This window comes from Emydura macquarii, unplaced genomic scaffold, assembly GCF_026122565.2.
Source record: "Emydura macquarii macquarii isolate MOO-44397 ecotype Brisbane River unplaced genomic scaffold, CSIRO-AGI_Emac_v2 contig_2205, whole genome shotgun sequence".
NCBI lineage: Eukaryota > Metazoa > Chordata > Testudines > Chelidae > Emydura > Emydura macquarii.
The window spans coordinates 17688792-17701457 of NW_027132342.1; the positions used below are offsets into that span (position 1 = coordinate 17688792).

The following is a 12666-nucleotide window of genomic DNA, read 5'->3' on the forward strand; positions in this document are numbered from 1 at the left end:
GGAAGCAGTGATTCTGAAAGAGTCCCCTGTCCAGTAACTATGGCCTACATTCTTTGTTCCTAGATATATACATTGACATTTAGCTATATTAAAACACACATTATTTGCTTGTGCCCAGCTCACCAAGTAATCTAGATCATGGTCTCAGTTACCCATCCTCTGCATTATTTACCACTCCCCCAGTTTTTGTCATCTACAACCTTTACCAGTGGTGATTTTGTTTTCTTCCAAATCATTCATAAAAATGTTAAATAGCATAGGAGGCCCAGAACTGATCTCTGTGGGACAGCACTGGAAATACACCCACTTGATGATTCCCAATTTACAGTTACATTTTGAGACCTACCAGCAGGCCAGTTTTTCATCCATTAATGTGTGCCATGTTAATTTTATATCATTCTAGTTTTTAATGAAAATGTGTGGTACCAAGTCAAAGTATATTGCATCATCTATTACCTTTATCAATCAAACTTGCAATGTCATTATATAAAAAAAGATATCAAGTTAGTTTGACAGGATCTATTTTCCATAAACCAGTGTTGATCTGCATTTATTACATTACCCTCTTAATTTTTGATTGATCGAGTCCTGTATCAGCTGTTCCATTATCTTGCCTGGGATTGGTGTCAGGTTGATAGGCCTATTATTGCTTGGATCATCCTGTTAACCCTTTTTAAAACTTGGCACAACATTAGCTTTCTTCCAGTCCTCTGGAACTTTCCAAGTGTTCCAGGACTTATTGGAAGTCAACATTAATGGTCCAATGAGCTCCTCAGCCAGTTCTTTTAAAACGCTTGGCTACAAGTTATCTGGGCTTGCTGATTCAAAAATGTATAACTTTAGTTGCTTCTCTTTAATATCCTCCAGATTCAGCAGTCATATCCATTCCACTAGATCTTGGTAAAATTCCTACTTATTCAGGTAGATCTTTTAAGTCCCAATTAGAACATGGTTGGCAGAAATGGATGCTTAATCTGAAGGATTGCATCATAAGGGTGTGTGTTTTTTGTTTTGTTTTTGTTTTTATTCCTAGGTCATAGCTATGATAGAAACTAAGACTTTACTTCTGTGCCATGGTATCTATGAAGTCCATCTCAGCAGAATTGCTCTACTTGGTGGTTTGTCTGATTAATCCAGTCTGCCTTCATTAGGTTTTAGTCTTTTAAACTACTTGACACCATTGGTCACATTCAGGACAGTCTCTAGTTCTGTGTAGCACTATCAAAACAGGAGGGAGCAAATGAATATCCTGTCTTCCCTGATTTTCATTCAATGGTAGATAGTAGATACACTGTTAAAAACCAGCAGGGCATGCAGGGCAGAGTATTGTGGAGATTAATTCATGCATCCATGAGGAGAGCGCTGCTAGCAACCCATAACATGCTGTGGTCTGGCCCTAGCTCAAAACACAATCACTTGACATAGCACGCAGAGCTTATCTACAAGAACTTCTAGTTTGTGGCAAGCTGGGGTGGGAATCTGCCATGTACTAACCTGCTGTGGACTAACTGTCCATGTGGATCCTGTTGCAGTGCAGTAACAGTTCATTAACACGTTTTGATCTAGTCCTCTTTGAAGTAGGACTAGGGTCAACGTGCATTAACAACTGTTAATGCACATCAGCAGGGTCCACATGGATGGTTAGTTCGCAGCAGGATAGCACATGGTAGAGCCACACTCCTGCATGCCACAAACTAATTGTTCTTGTAGACAAGCCCTTAATATCCAGCCTCTAACATTACCATTTTGGGAAGGGCCATTGGAAAGGTGATCTTGGGCGAATTCTGGTAGCATCTGATGTCCTCCAACTTTGGATCCCATTCAATCAAGCTTTTAAACTTAGGTATGACCCTAAAATTGCGTTAGTCTTGTTGGTAGGTTGAAAGCATCATTGGACAGTGAATAGAAGTCAGGCATGCATACCGATGCTTTTAGGTCTATCAGTAGCCTTTAATATTTATCATTGTGTGCTGCTGCCAGTGTTGCTTTGAAGTGCCTCCACATGTTCCTTTCTGTGAAATCCCTGGGAGTTGTGCAATGTGGTGGCTTTATTTTCTGATCACTTTCAGTGGAGGCACTCCAGAAGATTCCGTTTTCACTTGTCCGAAGTGTATGTAAAGTCCCTGGGGGAGATTGTGAAACATGATGGGCTACCGAGTGGATGACCCTCTCGCCTCTATGGATCCTTTTCATTAGGTCCAGATGGAACCATTTCCCTGTTATCCTAATGTCTGGCTGAAACAAAGCGGCCTGGATGAAAGTCACTTGGCTTAGATTTAGTCCAGACACGACGATGGTAGTGTTTGTTGGCAAGGAGAAACATTAAGTAGGAAATACTGACCTTTTTCTCAGCTGAGGGTATTTACTTACTTATTGCAGAGGTGTTTCACGATGTTTTACTAGACTCTGCTCTGGGTTCCCACAGAGTAGCCATAGTTCAAAACTCCTTTTATACTTGGCTAACAAAAGTATTCTGTCTCGGGGTGGACTTTGGTTATTGATGCCTTTGTCCCCTCAGTGTTATAGAACTGGAATGTACTTTACCTGGGTTTACCCCTGGGGACTGCTCAGAAGCTGCAAGGAAGATTGATATAAGCATGTTACACATTTATGCTCTGGTATTTGCCGTGGCTGCTAGTTCACTTCTGGGTGAAAACTGAGATGCTGTTTATGGTCTCTACAACCCTTTGTCAGTCTTGCAAAACTGTCATGAAAATGTGGTTTCACAGACTCAAAATCCACTTTTACTTGCCCTTTGCCTGGGTGATTGATGATAATGAAAAAAAGATATTTTACTCACCTGTTACAAAAAAATTATTCATCCTAGGCAAATGGACAAGTACAAATTTGTGAGACCTGCCCTAAATGGTCCCAGTAATTTCGATCAGCTTTTCCTTATGTACTGTTATGATATCAGCTCTTCACAAAACACAATTAGCTATCTTTCCTAAAGGTGGAGTTTTCAGGAACTGGTTGACTTCTGTGGCAGATCCACACTTCTGAAATATATTGCCTGAAGTGGTTCTGAGTTTGCCTTCTTATGCAGCAGCTGTAAGATGCATAATTGTTCAGGTTTTCCATTAGTGTCAGGCTGTGAAATCCCTGACGTTTATTGTACTGGCCAGTTCTCCTAGTCAAGAGGAGTGGGGTGTATGTAAGTGAGAAAGAAAAGATTAAATGCTGTGGGAGGAGGAGGAGGTCTTAAAAAGTAGGAGTTCTCCAGTTTTGGGGAAGTATTCATGGTTCTTGACCTAAAAATCTATTAAGTCCACCCAGACGCTGTGGTGATGGATGCCTTATAAACGTGTGTAACAGTAAATAATCTAGTATTATAACATCAGTATTTTCTTAAGTCTACCTGCTTTTATAGCCTGCATCTCCAGTCATACTCCAACTCCTGTTCCGTGAAAGTCCATTGTGGTACTCTTACCATCATGAAACATACTTTTTTGTAGCATGCAAAATTATTGGCTTGGAAGAGCAATTTGCTTGGGGTAAAGGAGCATAATGATGAGGGAGCAAAGGGGGGACGAGAGGTTTATTCCATTACTTAGCAGACAAAACTCAGAATAGAGTAAAAAGAGCTCACCCCACCTCCTTTTACAGTCGTGAGTTTTTACCTGTGCAGTTGTTTTCCCTTGTAATGTGAGTAAACTTTTTAAAAATCATTTTGGAAGTGAGGGGTTGCTTATCTTCAGAACGAAGTTTGCCTTTCGCTTGTACGTATTTTGATCTAGTGATAACCACAGCTGATTATATATTTTTCTTTTCTTTCAGGGTTTTGTTTTTGCACTGAATGTAGCCAGGACGGATCCTTGTGGGCTTTAGCAGCCCTAGGAAACTGTCAAAGGTAAAATCATCCAAACAGCAATAGATACTTGGAATTTGAGGGGGGTGGAGAGGAGAATTAACCTATGCTAACCTTTAGTTGACTGGCATATTCCCTCTCTCTTATTTCTTGTGGGTTTGGGTGTAAGACCAATTGTAATTGCTTAATGTTTTTAATTCTTGTTGGAGAAAGATGTGTACTGTGGTATTTTTGGCAGTGAATTCAGTTGCAATAAGAACATCGACCTTTTAGAAATAGTGAATACATAATCCCATCTGATGATGCAGGTATACTTCAGGTTTTTATATTTCCAGGCACTTCTTCCATTTTTCTAAAAAACCATCAACTCCATCTTTAAAATGGAGAAATAGATGTCTTTTTCATATATAAAATAAAGTTTTGAGACTCTGCCCTTCAGAATGGTAAAATTATAGCAGTCTATTATGACACAACAATTTGATCCTATTTACATGGACAAAACCAAATATTAAGGGAATAAAATGGATGAAAAATCAACTTTAACTGTTACAGCGTGATTTGGACACAACTGTGTTGTAACTAGTTAACTACACACAGTTTTATTTATAAAATGACAGGACCATGGACTTGGAACTCACTTCTCTTCTTTGAGTATGTTTCAGTATGGATCCCACTGTAGGTATACACATGCTTTGTATGTGAGATTGGAGTCTTTTGAATAGCAGTATATTTTGGGGTCACGCATGTGCCTTGTACTGCCTTGTGCTTCTGTGCGAGGACATTAAAGGTGAAGTGGCTGTGACCCTCCCTCAGTTCCCTCTTACCACCTGTAGTAGCAAGACAGAACTTGGTGAGCATCTGACCTGCTACTCTTTCAGCTTCACAACCTTTGTATTTTTCCTCAGCTCTCCTGTAAAGAACATTGTTCTTCTCCTTAATCTATATCTAATTGTTGTTGGCATGTGCAGTCAGATTAGTTTTGGGAGGAAAAAATTTAATGCCATTTACTGCCCCTTCTTGGTACAGTGGGATGAGTGTCTTTGTTCCAACAGCTGCCTGCTCAGTGGACACCAAGCTGTCTGGATTAAAAATCTGTCCATTTTATGATGACCACCTCATCCCCTAGACTGATGGGCACATTAGATGCCTCTTCTGCCTGGAGTAAAGTCACAATTCAGACAGATGCTTGGTTTGTTGGTCTTTCTCCTCGAGGACCCATATGTCAGAGAGACCCTTCTCATGATACACCTACTGGACCAATCCACAAGGGTCACTTTGGACTCAGAAGAGACAGTGACCACAAAAACAGAAGTAAAAAAGTCATCTAGCACCACTGCAAGCAGGCAATGTACTCCATGATCTGGCAGTGAAAAGGAGTGAGCAGTCATTGACAAACTTGATGCTGACAGCCTCGACTCTGGTGACCTCTGTACTGACAGCCTCAGTACTGATGACCTCCGCACCAGGAGAGAAGTTACACTTTGTGGATATTTTGGGGGTTTTACTGTATTACATTGGCTGGATCAAGACCATTCATACTATTTTGTTTGTGGCATTATTCCAAAGGTCAGGCCATCTCATCAGAGGATATCAAAGTGCACCATGCAATCATTGCTGCTGGCTGGTGTGTGTCTCCCACTGAACATCAAGGTTTATTATACGAAAGTTCAAGCAAATCCCCTGCCTGCTTCAGAAAGGTACCCATATCTAAAATCTTCAAGGCAGCAACATGGAGTAACCGACTGTATCAAACAGTATGCATTGGACTTCATTACTAGGTCAGATGCCAAGTTCAGAGAGCAATACTGCAGTTTCAGCTCTGTTAGTTGAACAGTAACTCCTTAGTCCCAGAATCCAGAGGATACTTCTTGCCTGTAAACTACACTGAGATGGACACCAACACAGAGCAAAGGAGAAAGGATACTTATTCTATAATAAGGGTGTTTTTGAGCTGTTCTAGTCAGTGTGGATCCCACAACCTGCTCTCCATCTCCTCTTTTTGGAGTCCTCAGCAAACATGGGCTTTCAATTGTGTGGGAACTGAGGGAGAGTCATGATTGCTGTAACCTTTATGCTCTTGTATAGGAGGCATGTGTGCCCCAGCAAATACAGCTGTTCAAAAGACTGATCTTGGGTGCATTAGGTGCATTTGCATCTACAGTGGGACATCTCAAAGAACCACAGTTACTGTAGGTTAAATAACTGGTCTTTTTTTTTTTTTTTTTTTTTCCTATTGTGAAAAAAGTTGCGCCTCCCACTTGTGTGGAACAGTGGCCAGTGAACAGTAGCCTTTGTAGAAGTACATACACTTGCTTAGCATTTGTGGAAATAGGTTCTCAGGCCGTAGAACTAAAGTTTCCTTAACAGTTGTCCCTTTCTTCTTTTCAAATTGTATCATTGCCCATGTTGTGGTGGAGGGAGAAAGGTAGGACAATGTTCTTCCACTTCATCCCTATCCCTTTTTCTCCCAAAAGGGGGAAAAAAAACTATCCCGTAAATCCTAGTAAGAAACAATCTAGTGCATCTGTTGTATGAGTGTGCTAACACTAAACTTTTTGTCAGTTTCTTGGCTGTGAAATTCAGTGAATTGTATGTGACATTTTTCAGCCCCAGGACCTTTTTGTTTTTTTTAATGTGCCTTTAATTTTGTGTGTGATTTTAGAGTTCATGAATGTTGTCGGATATCTACAAACTGCATACACAATTGCTAGTGGCAGTGCAAGCTTCCCAGCACTGCCCTACTAATATACCTCAGCTTGACCTAGGAGGACTGCCTCAAAGGGTCAGAGGGATAGCTCACTCTCCATGCCCATGCAGTCCCTGACCTCTGAGTCTGCTATCAATAGGGCCAGTTTCTGTCAATTATAGAGGGAGGTTTTGTGATGCGGACACTTGTCTGGGGGAACTGCATGGAGACCATCAAACTGATTACAAAAAAATCTATATAGCTGTTGGGTGCTTGAAACATAGGACTCTACTGTCCTAGGCTGGATTTGAAACAGTGACCTAGAGGTGAACGGTTTTGTATCAATCCCCATAGCCATCTAGGCCCTCAAATCTTTTTTTTTTTTTTTTTTAAATATTATTATTATTACAGGGACAAATTCCCTAAGGTAAGAATTTGTAAGGTAAGATGGAAAAGAAACTGATGGGGTTTTTTGTTTAGCCTGGTAACCAGGGTAATATTCCTCTATACTGTATTTGTGAAGCTGGTTTTTGGTATTTGTACTTGGATTATTTTCTAGTGAGAGATTTGTTGACTTACAGTCTGTGTAATTATACCTTGCTGAGCACAGCTTTTTTTATAAATGAGTGAATACAACGATTATGTAAATTCTCAACTGTTTCTTTCTGACACTTTTAAATTGAAAACCAATAGTAATGTGCTCCTGCTGGATATATTGCTCTATTTAGAAAGCAAAATTGGTTATCTTCTTGTCCTGAATGCAAGTCATTGACTGAGGTCTGGCCTGTTGTATATAGTATGTTGTCTGATTAAAGGCCAAGACTTTCAGTATTTGTGGTGTCGTATGAGATTCCAGCAAAAACGTTGAAGATGGCAAACCCTTCTTTTTGTATTTTTTAAAATGTTTTTTCCTTCCTTTTATTTCTTATAGGCACTATTTTGCATTTCTGCAGTTTTGCACAGATTCTGTTCCCATGCAAACCGATGAGGGAGAAATACTGGAGGAAAGCAGTCCCAAGGTCAGTGTGATACTGCAGCTGGACGTTGCTTGAGCAGGAGCTTTCTTGGCTGAGACAGGGAATAGACCTGGTGAACACTAACTTCTGAGTTGATTATATTTAAAAAGTAGACTTGAACAAAACTAGTATTAATACAGTATGTATATGTCATCTGCATGCACAGTATAGGAATGTCTGGTGGGGGAGGGGGAAGAGGACACTCTTTAAAAGAAACACTGAGCTTCTCAATGATCTTATTCCTTTTACTGGAACTGGAAGAATTAGTATGCGGATTCTTTGCCCCTACTCCAGCCTGAAAAACATTAGACAATTGGGCCCTCAGGTCCCAAAGTCATTGTATATGTGTTACAAGCTGATCCATATGCAGGTGTTTGAGTCTTAAATATTCCTTTACTTAACGTCTCTCACCTTTATCTCTGTGGATTTTTTCCACAAAAGTCACACCCTCGCTCCTTGGTAGTAGTTGATTCCAGAGATGCACCATTGCACAAGAAGCCCTTCAGTGAGAATTTGAATGTTGCCAGAACAGTGGTGCGTGTAATGTAGTGTAGTGGTGTAATTGACCCAGGCAGGTGAATACTGTGCTCAGAGGGATTTTGCTAGTTTAGAAAGTGCACTGGGTAGATATGAAGAAAGAGAGGATGGTGCCTTTTCTCTTTAAAGAGCTACGTCCTTTAGCCCAAGATGCAGGTGTTCCAATTTCACAAATGACCTTGGCTTTTCTGTGTAATGGAATGGTACACTGACTATCATACTGTTACATAGGCGTCCAGCTATATTTTATTGTCCTAAAAATTATAATCTGTGCAAGCTAATTTAATATTCACTTTGCTACAAGTATGTGTAAATTGTTTTGCATTCGATTTTAAATGTCAGCCACAACCAAATTCATATTTGCTTGTTTGTGCTAGATTTTTAGATACCTTCTGACTAAGTCTGAATAAGACAACCCTATTGAGGATTGGAAAAACAGTCTAACTTTTGCAGGTTTTATTGTTTCACTGAGATACATTTTTGTTTTTTTTCACATCTGCATACCTTAACAGAATGACAAAAGATCTGAGCTGTACATCTACCTCTAGGTGATTGTCTGTTAGTATAAAGAGAGCTGCTATGGTGATTCTATGGAATTTCTTGGAAAATGCTTGGGACAAAGGGCTTTTAAATGGTTTTGGGAGGAGGGATTGCTAAACTGCAGAGTTAGTCAATGAATACTGTAGCATGTTACAAACTGTGGCCAGAACAGTGGTGCATGTAATTGACCCAGGCAGCTGAATACCTTGCTCAGAGGGATTTTGCTAGTTCAGAAAGTTCATTGGGGAGATGTGAAGGGAAACAGGATGGTGAAATCAGCTACTAATTCTAGAAGCACTCTAGCTTTCTGTTTGAGCACAATCAATGCTTATTTTTCAACAAAGCAAAAGAATGTATCTTTTGTGTACACATGAGGAGGCTGACTGTGAAAGAGCTACCTAGTTTGAAAAGTGTCTTTGCCTACTATGAAATCAAGCTTTTCTGTAGTACATTTAATTGTGGTAGTGGGGTTGGTAATGACTGCTTCCTCTCTGCACCCCCAAATATCTTTTAAAAGCCTCTAAAAATTAAATGGAGTCAGATTTTAAAAGGAGTGTTTGTATTTCTAGAGAGATTCTGTATCGCTGAACATGTACGTTGCTGGCTGAATCAACTGGTTACCATTTAAAGAAACTAGGAGATTTGTTAATGTGCATCTGAAGTCTGATTTTTGTTGTTCAGAGAGCCATTCAGTACTGGCATATATCAGAAATGGGAAAAAGCCCATTAGAACATTTAGACCCTTTTCCCATCACACACAGGGCAGGAGTGTTTACTAAAATAGATTTTTTTCTAGTGCTTTGACTAGTCTCATTTTAAATGATTGTAGGTATGAGGCTTTCTTCCCTTCAATTGGGGGACTATTTTTTTAACCATTCATTTGAATTTGATCTAAATTTTCCTCTTGATTTCAGTCTGTCGTCCTCCCATTTGTATCATCTTTGTATCATATTAAATTTGTCTTTGGTATCTACAAATATTTGAATGCTAGTTATTTTCTCTCACCCCTATTTTGTATTCTAAGTGAGCCCTATGTATTGTTTAGTTACATGTGTTCAGATGTAAAGGAACAGGGTTGTTTATCATAGGAAAAAAATTCCACTTCCAAGAAAAATAAGAGAATCCTTGTGGAACAAAGTGGATTGTATGGCTCTTTGTTCATTATTGCTTCAGTCTTGTGCTAGGCTCATTCTCAGTGTTCTGGAGAAGTGTCTTTGTGGTATGGAAATAACTTCTTCCAAAATCATGACATTTAGAGTATCTATCTATATATTGGTCTACATTTGCTCTGGATTGTCTCTGCCCTCCCTGCCGCCGTTGGCCCCCCCTTCCCCTCCAAGCATTCAGTTTTAAATAAAGGCTAATATTGTAACACTTATGGGGACTTGTAGTTCTGGACAATGGCTTTGAGTACTTTTTTTCTTCTTCACTGCTTTGGTGGGTCCTATGTATCCATGTCTGGAATCTTTAGAATCCTTCCATTTCCCCCCACCATTCTCAAAGTCCCACATTGCAACCATCCTCCTGACGTTAAAAAAAAATCTCTTTTGAGCCCATGAATAAAGGTTCTTAATTTCCAGAGTGGTCACAGTCTCCTGCCACACTCCCTCTCCCATATGCTTGGAGAAAGGATTGTGAGTCATATGTGATAGTGGAGAGCGTGTTTCGTGGATTGATTCTTTCTTTAAAACTACAATACTAACGTATTGTAATGCTCTCTTATCTGAGTTGTTGCTGGGCCTTAGTGTCTCATGGGTCTTCTCTGTTAATTCATTCGGTGATTTAAGACTCTGCTCTTCTCCTTGGTCACACACTATCAGAAAATTATCTTTTTGTTGACTTGATATCCGGATCAGGAGGACAGCCAATATCTGCAGTTTTCCAATGCTAGTGCCATACAGAGAGAAAAAAGCCAATGTACAAATCAAGGTTTCTAAATGAACCCAATACTTGAGAACACTGGAAAACAGCTCTTAGGGTTATAAAACTATTTCTGCTCTAGTTTTAAGGTAATATGTTTATGCCATTAAATGGATACTCAGAAGCTTTCCATTAGAAGCCTCGGTTTATTTAAAAAAGAAAATCAAACAAGTATTGGACTAGATGTTTACAGTTGATCTTTAGACTATTTTTAGTCCAGCTGTTCAGGATTACTGTGTAGACAACACTTCTGTTCTGTAGTTCTCAATTGTTCCTTTGCCATAATGCTTCACAGGAGGAAACTAAAATTTCCAATTCAAATAGTAGTATCTTTAGAGTATTTCCAGCATTGGCAGAAGATTTTTTGTTTGTACTACAAATCTGTTGAGCAACAGAGTTTAAACTGTTTTATGATAACTGCTGTAACCTTTTTCATGCTTATAAATGTTGTTTTTATCATTTAAAACAAATTCATAAGAGTTTGAGATTTCTAAGGGGAGCAGGACACTTTTTGATTTTTATGAGATACAAATAGTCCTGTGATGTGTAGCAGTGCGTTTCTGGATTGCGTTGCTCATTTGGGATTGTGGGAAAAGGGGGGAAAAATGCAAGTTCAACCTACTTGTTGATTCTTTTTGGCTAAAATTGAAGTGCAGGGCCTTCTAGGATCTGTAAACAAAGTGTCAGCTCAGTGTTTGTTATAGTGGTATGATACTTCTGCTGAGGATAGGAAAGGGAGGAGAGAATGGTATGTCTATTGGCAGTTGTATGAATGTCTCATGATTCAGAGTTTTGCCATACGTATTTACAAAATAGCATTTCAGCTGAAGACATAAAGAGAGGTGCTAACTGAAACTGTGATGACTCGGCAGCTTTTCAATGCCCTTTACAGTTGCCATTTCAAGGCAGATGAAAGTGAGTATTAACCAAAAAAAATTAAGCTGGAAATATTGACTTGCCCTTATTCTTCTTTTGTTTTACCCTACAATACTGCACATTAAGTTCTTTTGAGAAACTTTCCTGTAAATCTTTCTGCTGCTGCTTTATTTCCTCTCCAGTTAACCACCTGTTCTCTCATTTGTCACTTTCCTGTCCTTACCCCTTGTTTCACTCCAGTTTTGCTACCCTTCTAGTATCCGGTTGACTGGGTCACCTTGATTTTTTTTTTTTTTTAAAGTACTGGTCAGGATTCTTTTTGATTTAAGTCAAGAACCATTTACATCCCCTTTAATATGTTGGAACTGAAAAAATACATGCACCCATATTTAGATTTTTTTCTCAAATGGCTAAGTCACTGTGGTCAGTTCATGTTAAAGGACATATAGAAGGTTAGCTTGTTAGCAGCTGTAATTTTTTTCATCTGAGAAATTGAAAATTATGACGTTTGTAAGCAAAAGTGTAAACATTTTTTTGGGAAGGGGGTCTAAGAAAACAGAGTTTTGCTACTTGGCTGAGCTGGTGTTTAGGAAGAAGGGGAATGAACTAACAAGATTGAGATATGCTATGGCGTTATCAATAATAAATGCAAAAAAGGCACAAGTATTCAATAAATATTTCTGTTCTGTATTTGGGGAAAAAAACAGATGATGCGGTCTCATCATATGGTGATGAAACACTCTTTCCAGTACACTAGTATCTCTGGAGGATGTTAAACAGAAGCTACTATAGTTAGACCTTTTAAAATCATCAGGTCCCAATAATTTGCATCCAAGAGTTTTAAAAGAGCTTGCTGAACTGTCAGTGTCGATTTTCAATAAGATTTAGAGCACTGGAAAAGTTCCAGAAGATTGGAAGAAAGCTAATCTTGTGCCAAGTTTTAAAAAGGGGAAATGGAATGGCCCAGGTATTACAGGCCTGTCAGTCTGACATTGATTCCAAGGAAGATAATGGAGTGGCTGATACGGCACTCAGTTAATAAAGAATTAAAGGAGGGTAATGTAATTAATGCCAGTCAACACAGATTTATAGAAAATAGATCCTGTCAAGTTAACTTTAATTCTTTTTTTTTAATGAGATGACAAGTTTGATTGATAAGGGTAATATATTTAGACATATGTAAGGCCTTTGACTTGGAGCTGCATGATGTTTTTCATTTAAAAAAAATAGAATGGTGTAAAACAGTGTTTCTCAACCAGGGGTACATGTACTCATCTAGATGT

General features: G+C 39.1%; 1 protein-coding gene across 12 annotated transcripts in view; it reads left to right on the forward strand.

Moving 5' to 3' along the window:
• TNRC6B (trinucleotide repeat containing adaptor 6B) overlaps positions 1-12666 on the forward strand; it is a 203461-nt gene that overhangs the window by 19282 nt on the left and 171513 nt on the right. For all 12 annotated transcript variants that reach the window (XM_067559532.1, XM_067559534.1, XM_067559539.1 and 9 more), the window contains exons 2-3: positions 3778-3850; positions 7426-7513. In XM_067559532.1, the coding sequence (XP_067415633.1) occupies positions 3778-3850; positions 7426-7513 (161 nt within the window). The remainder of the gene's footprint in view (positions 1-3777; positions 3851-7425; positions 7514-12666) is intronic.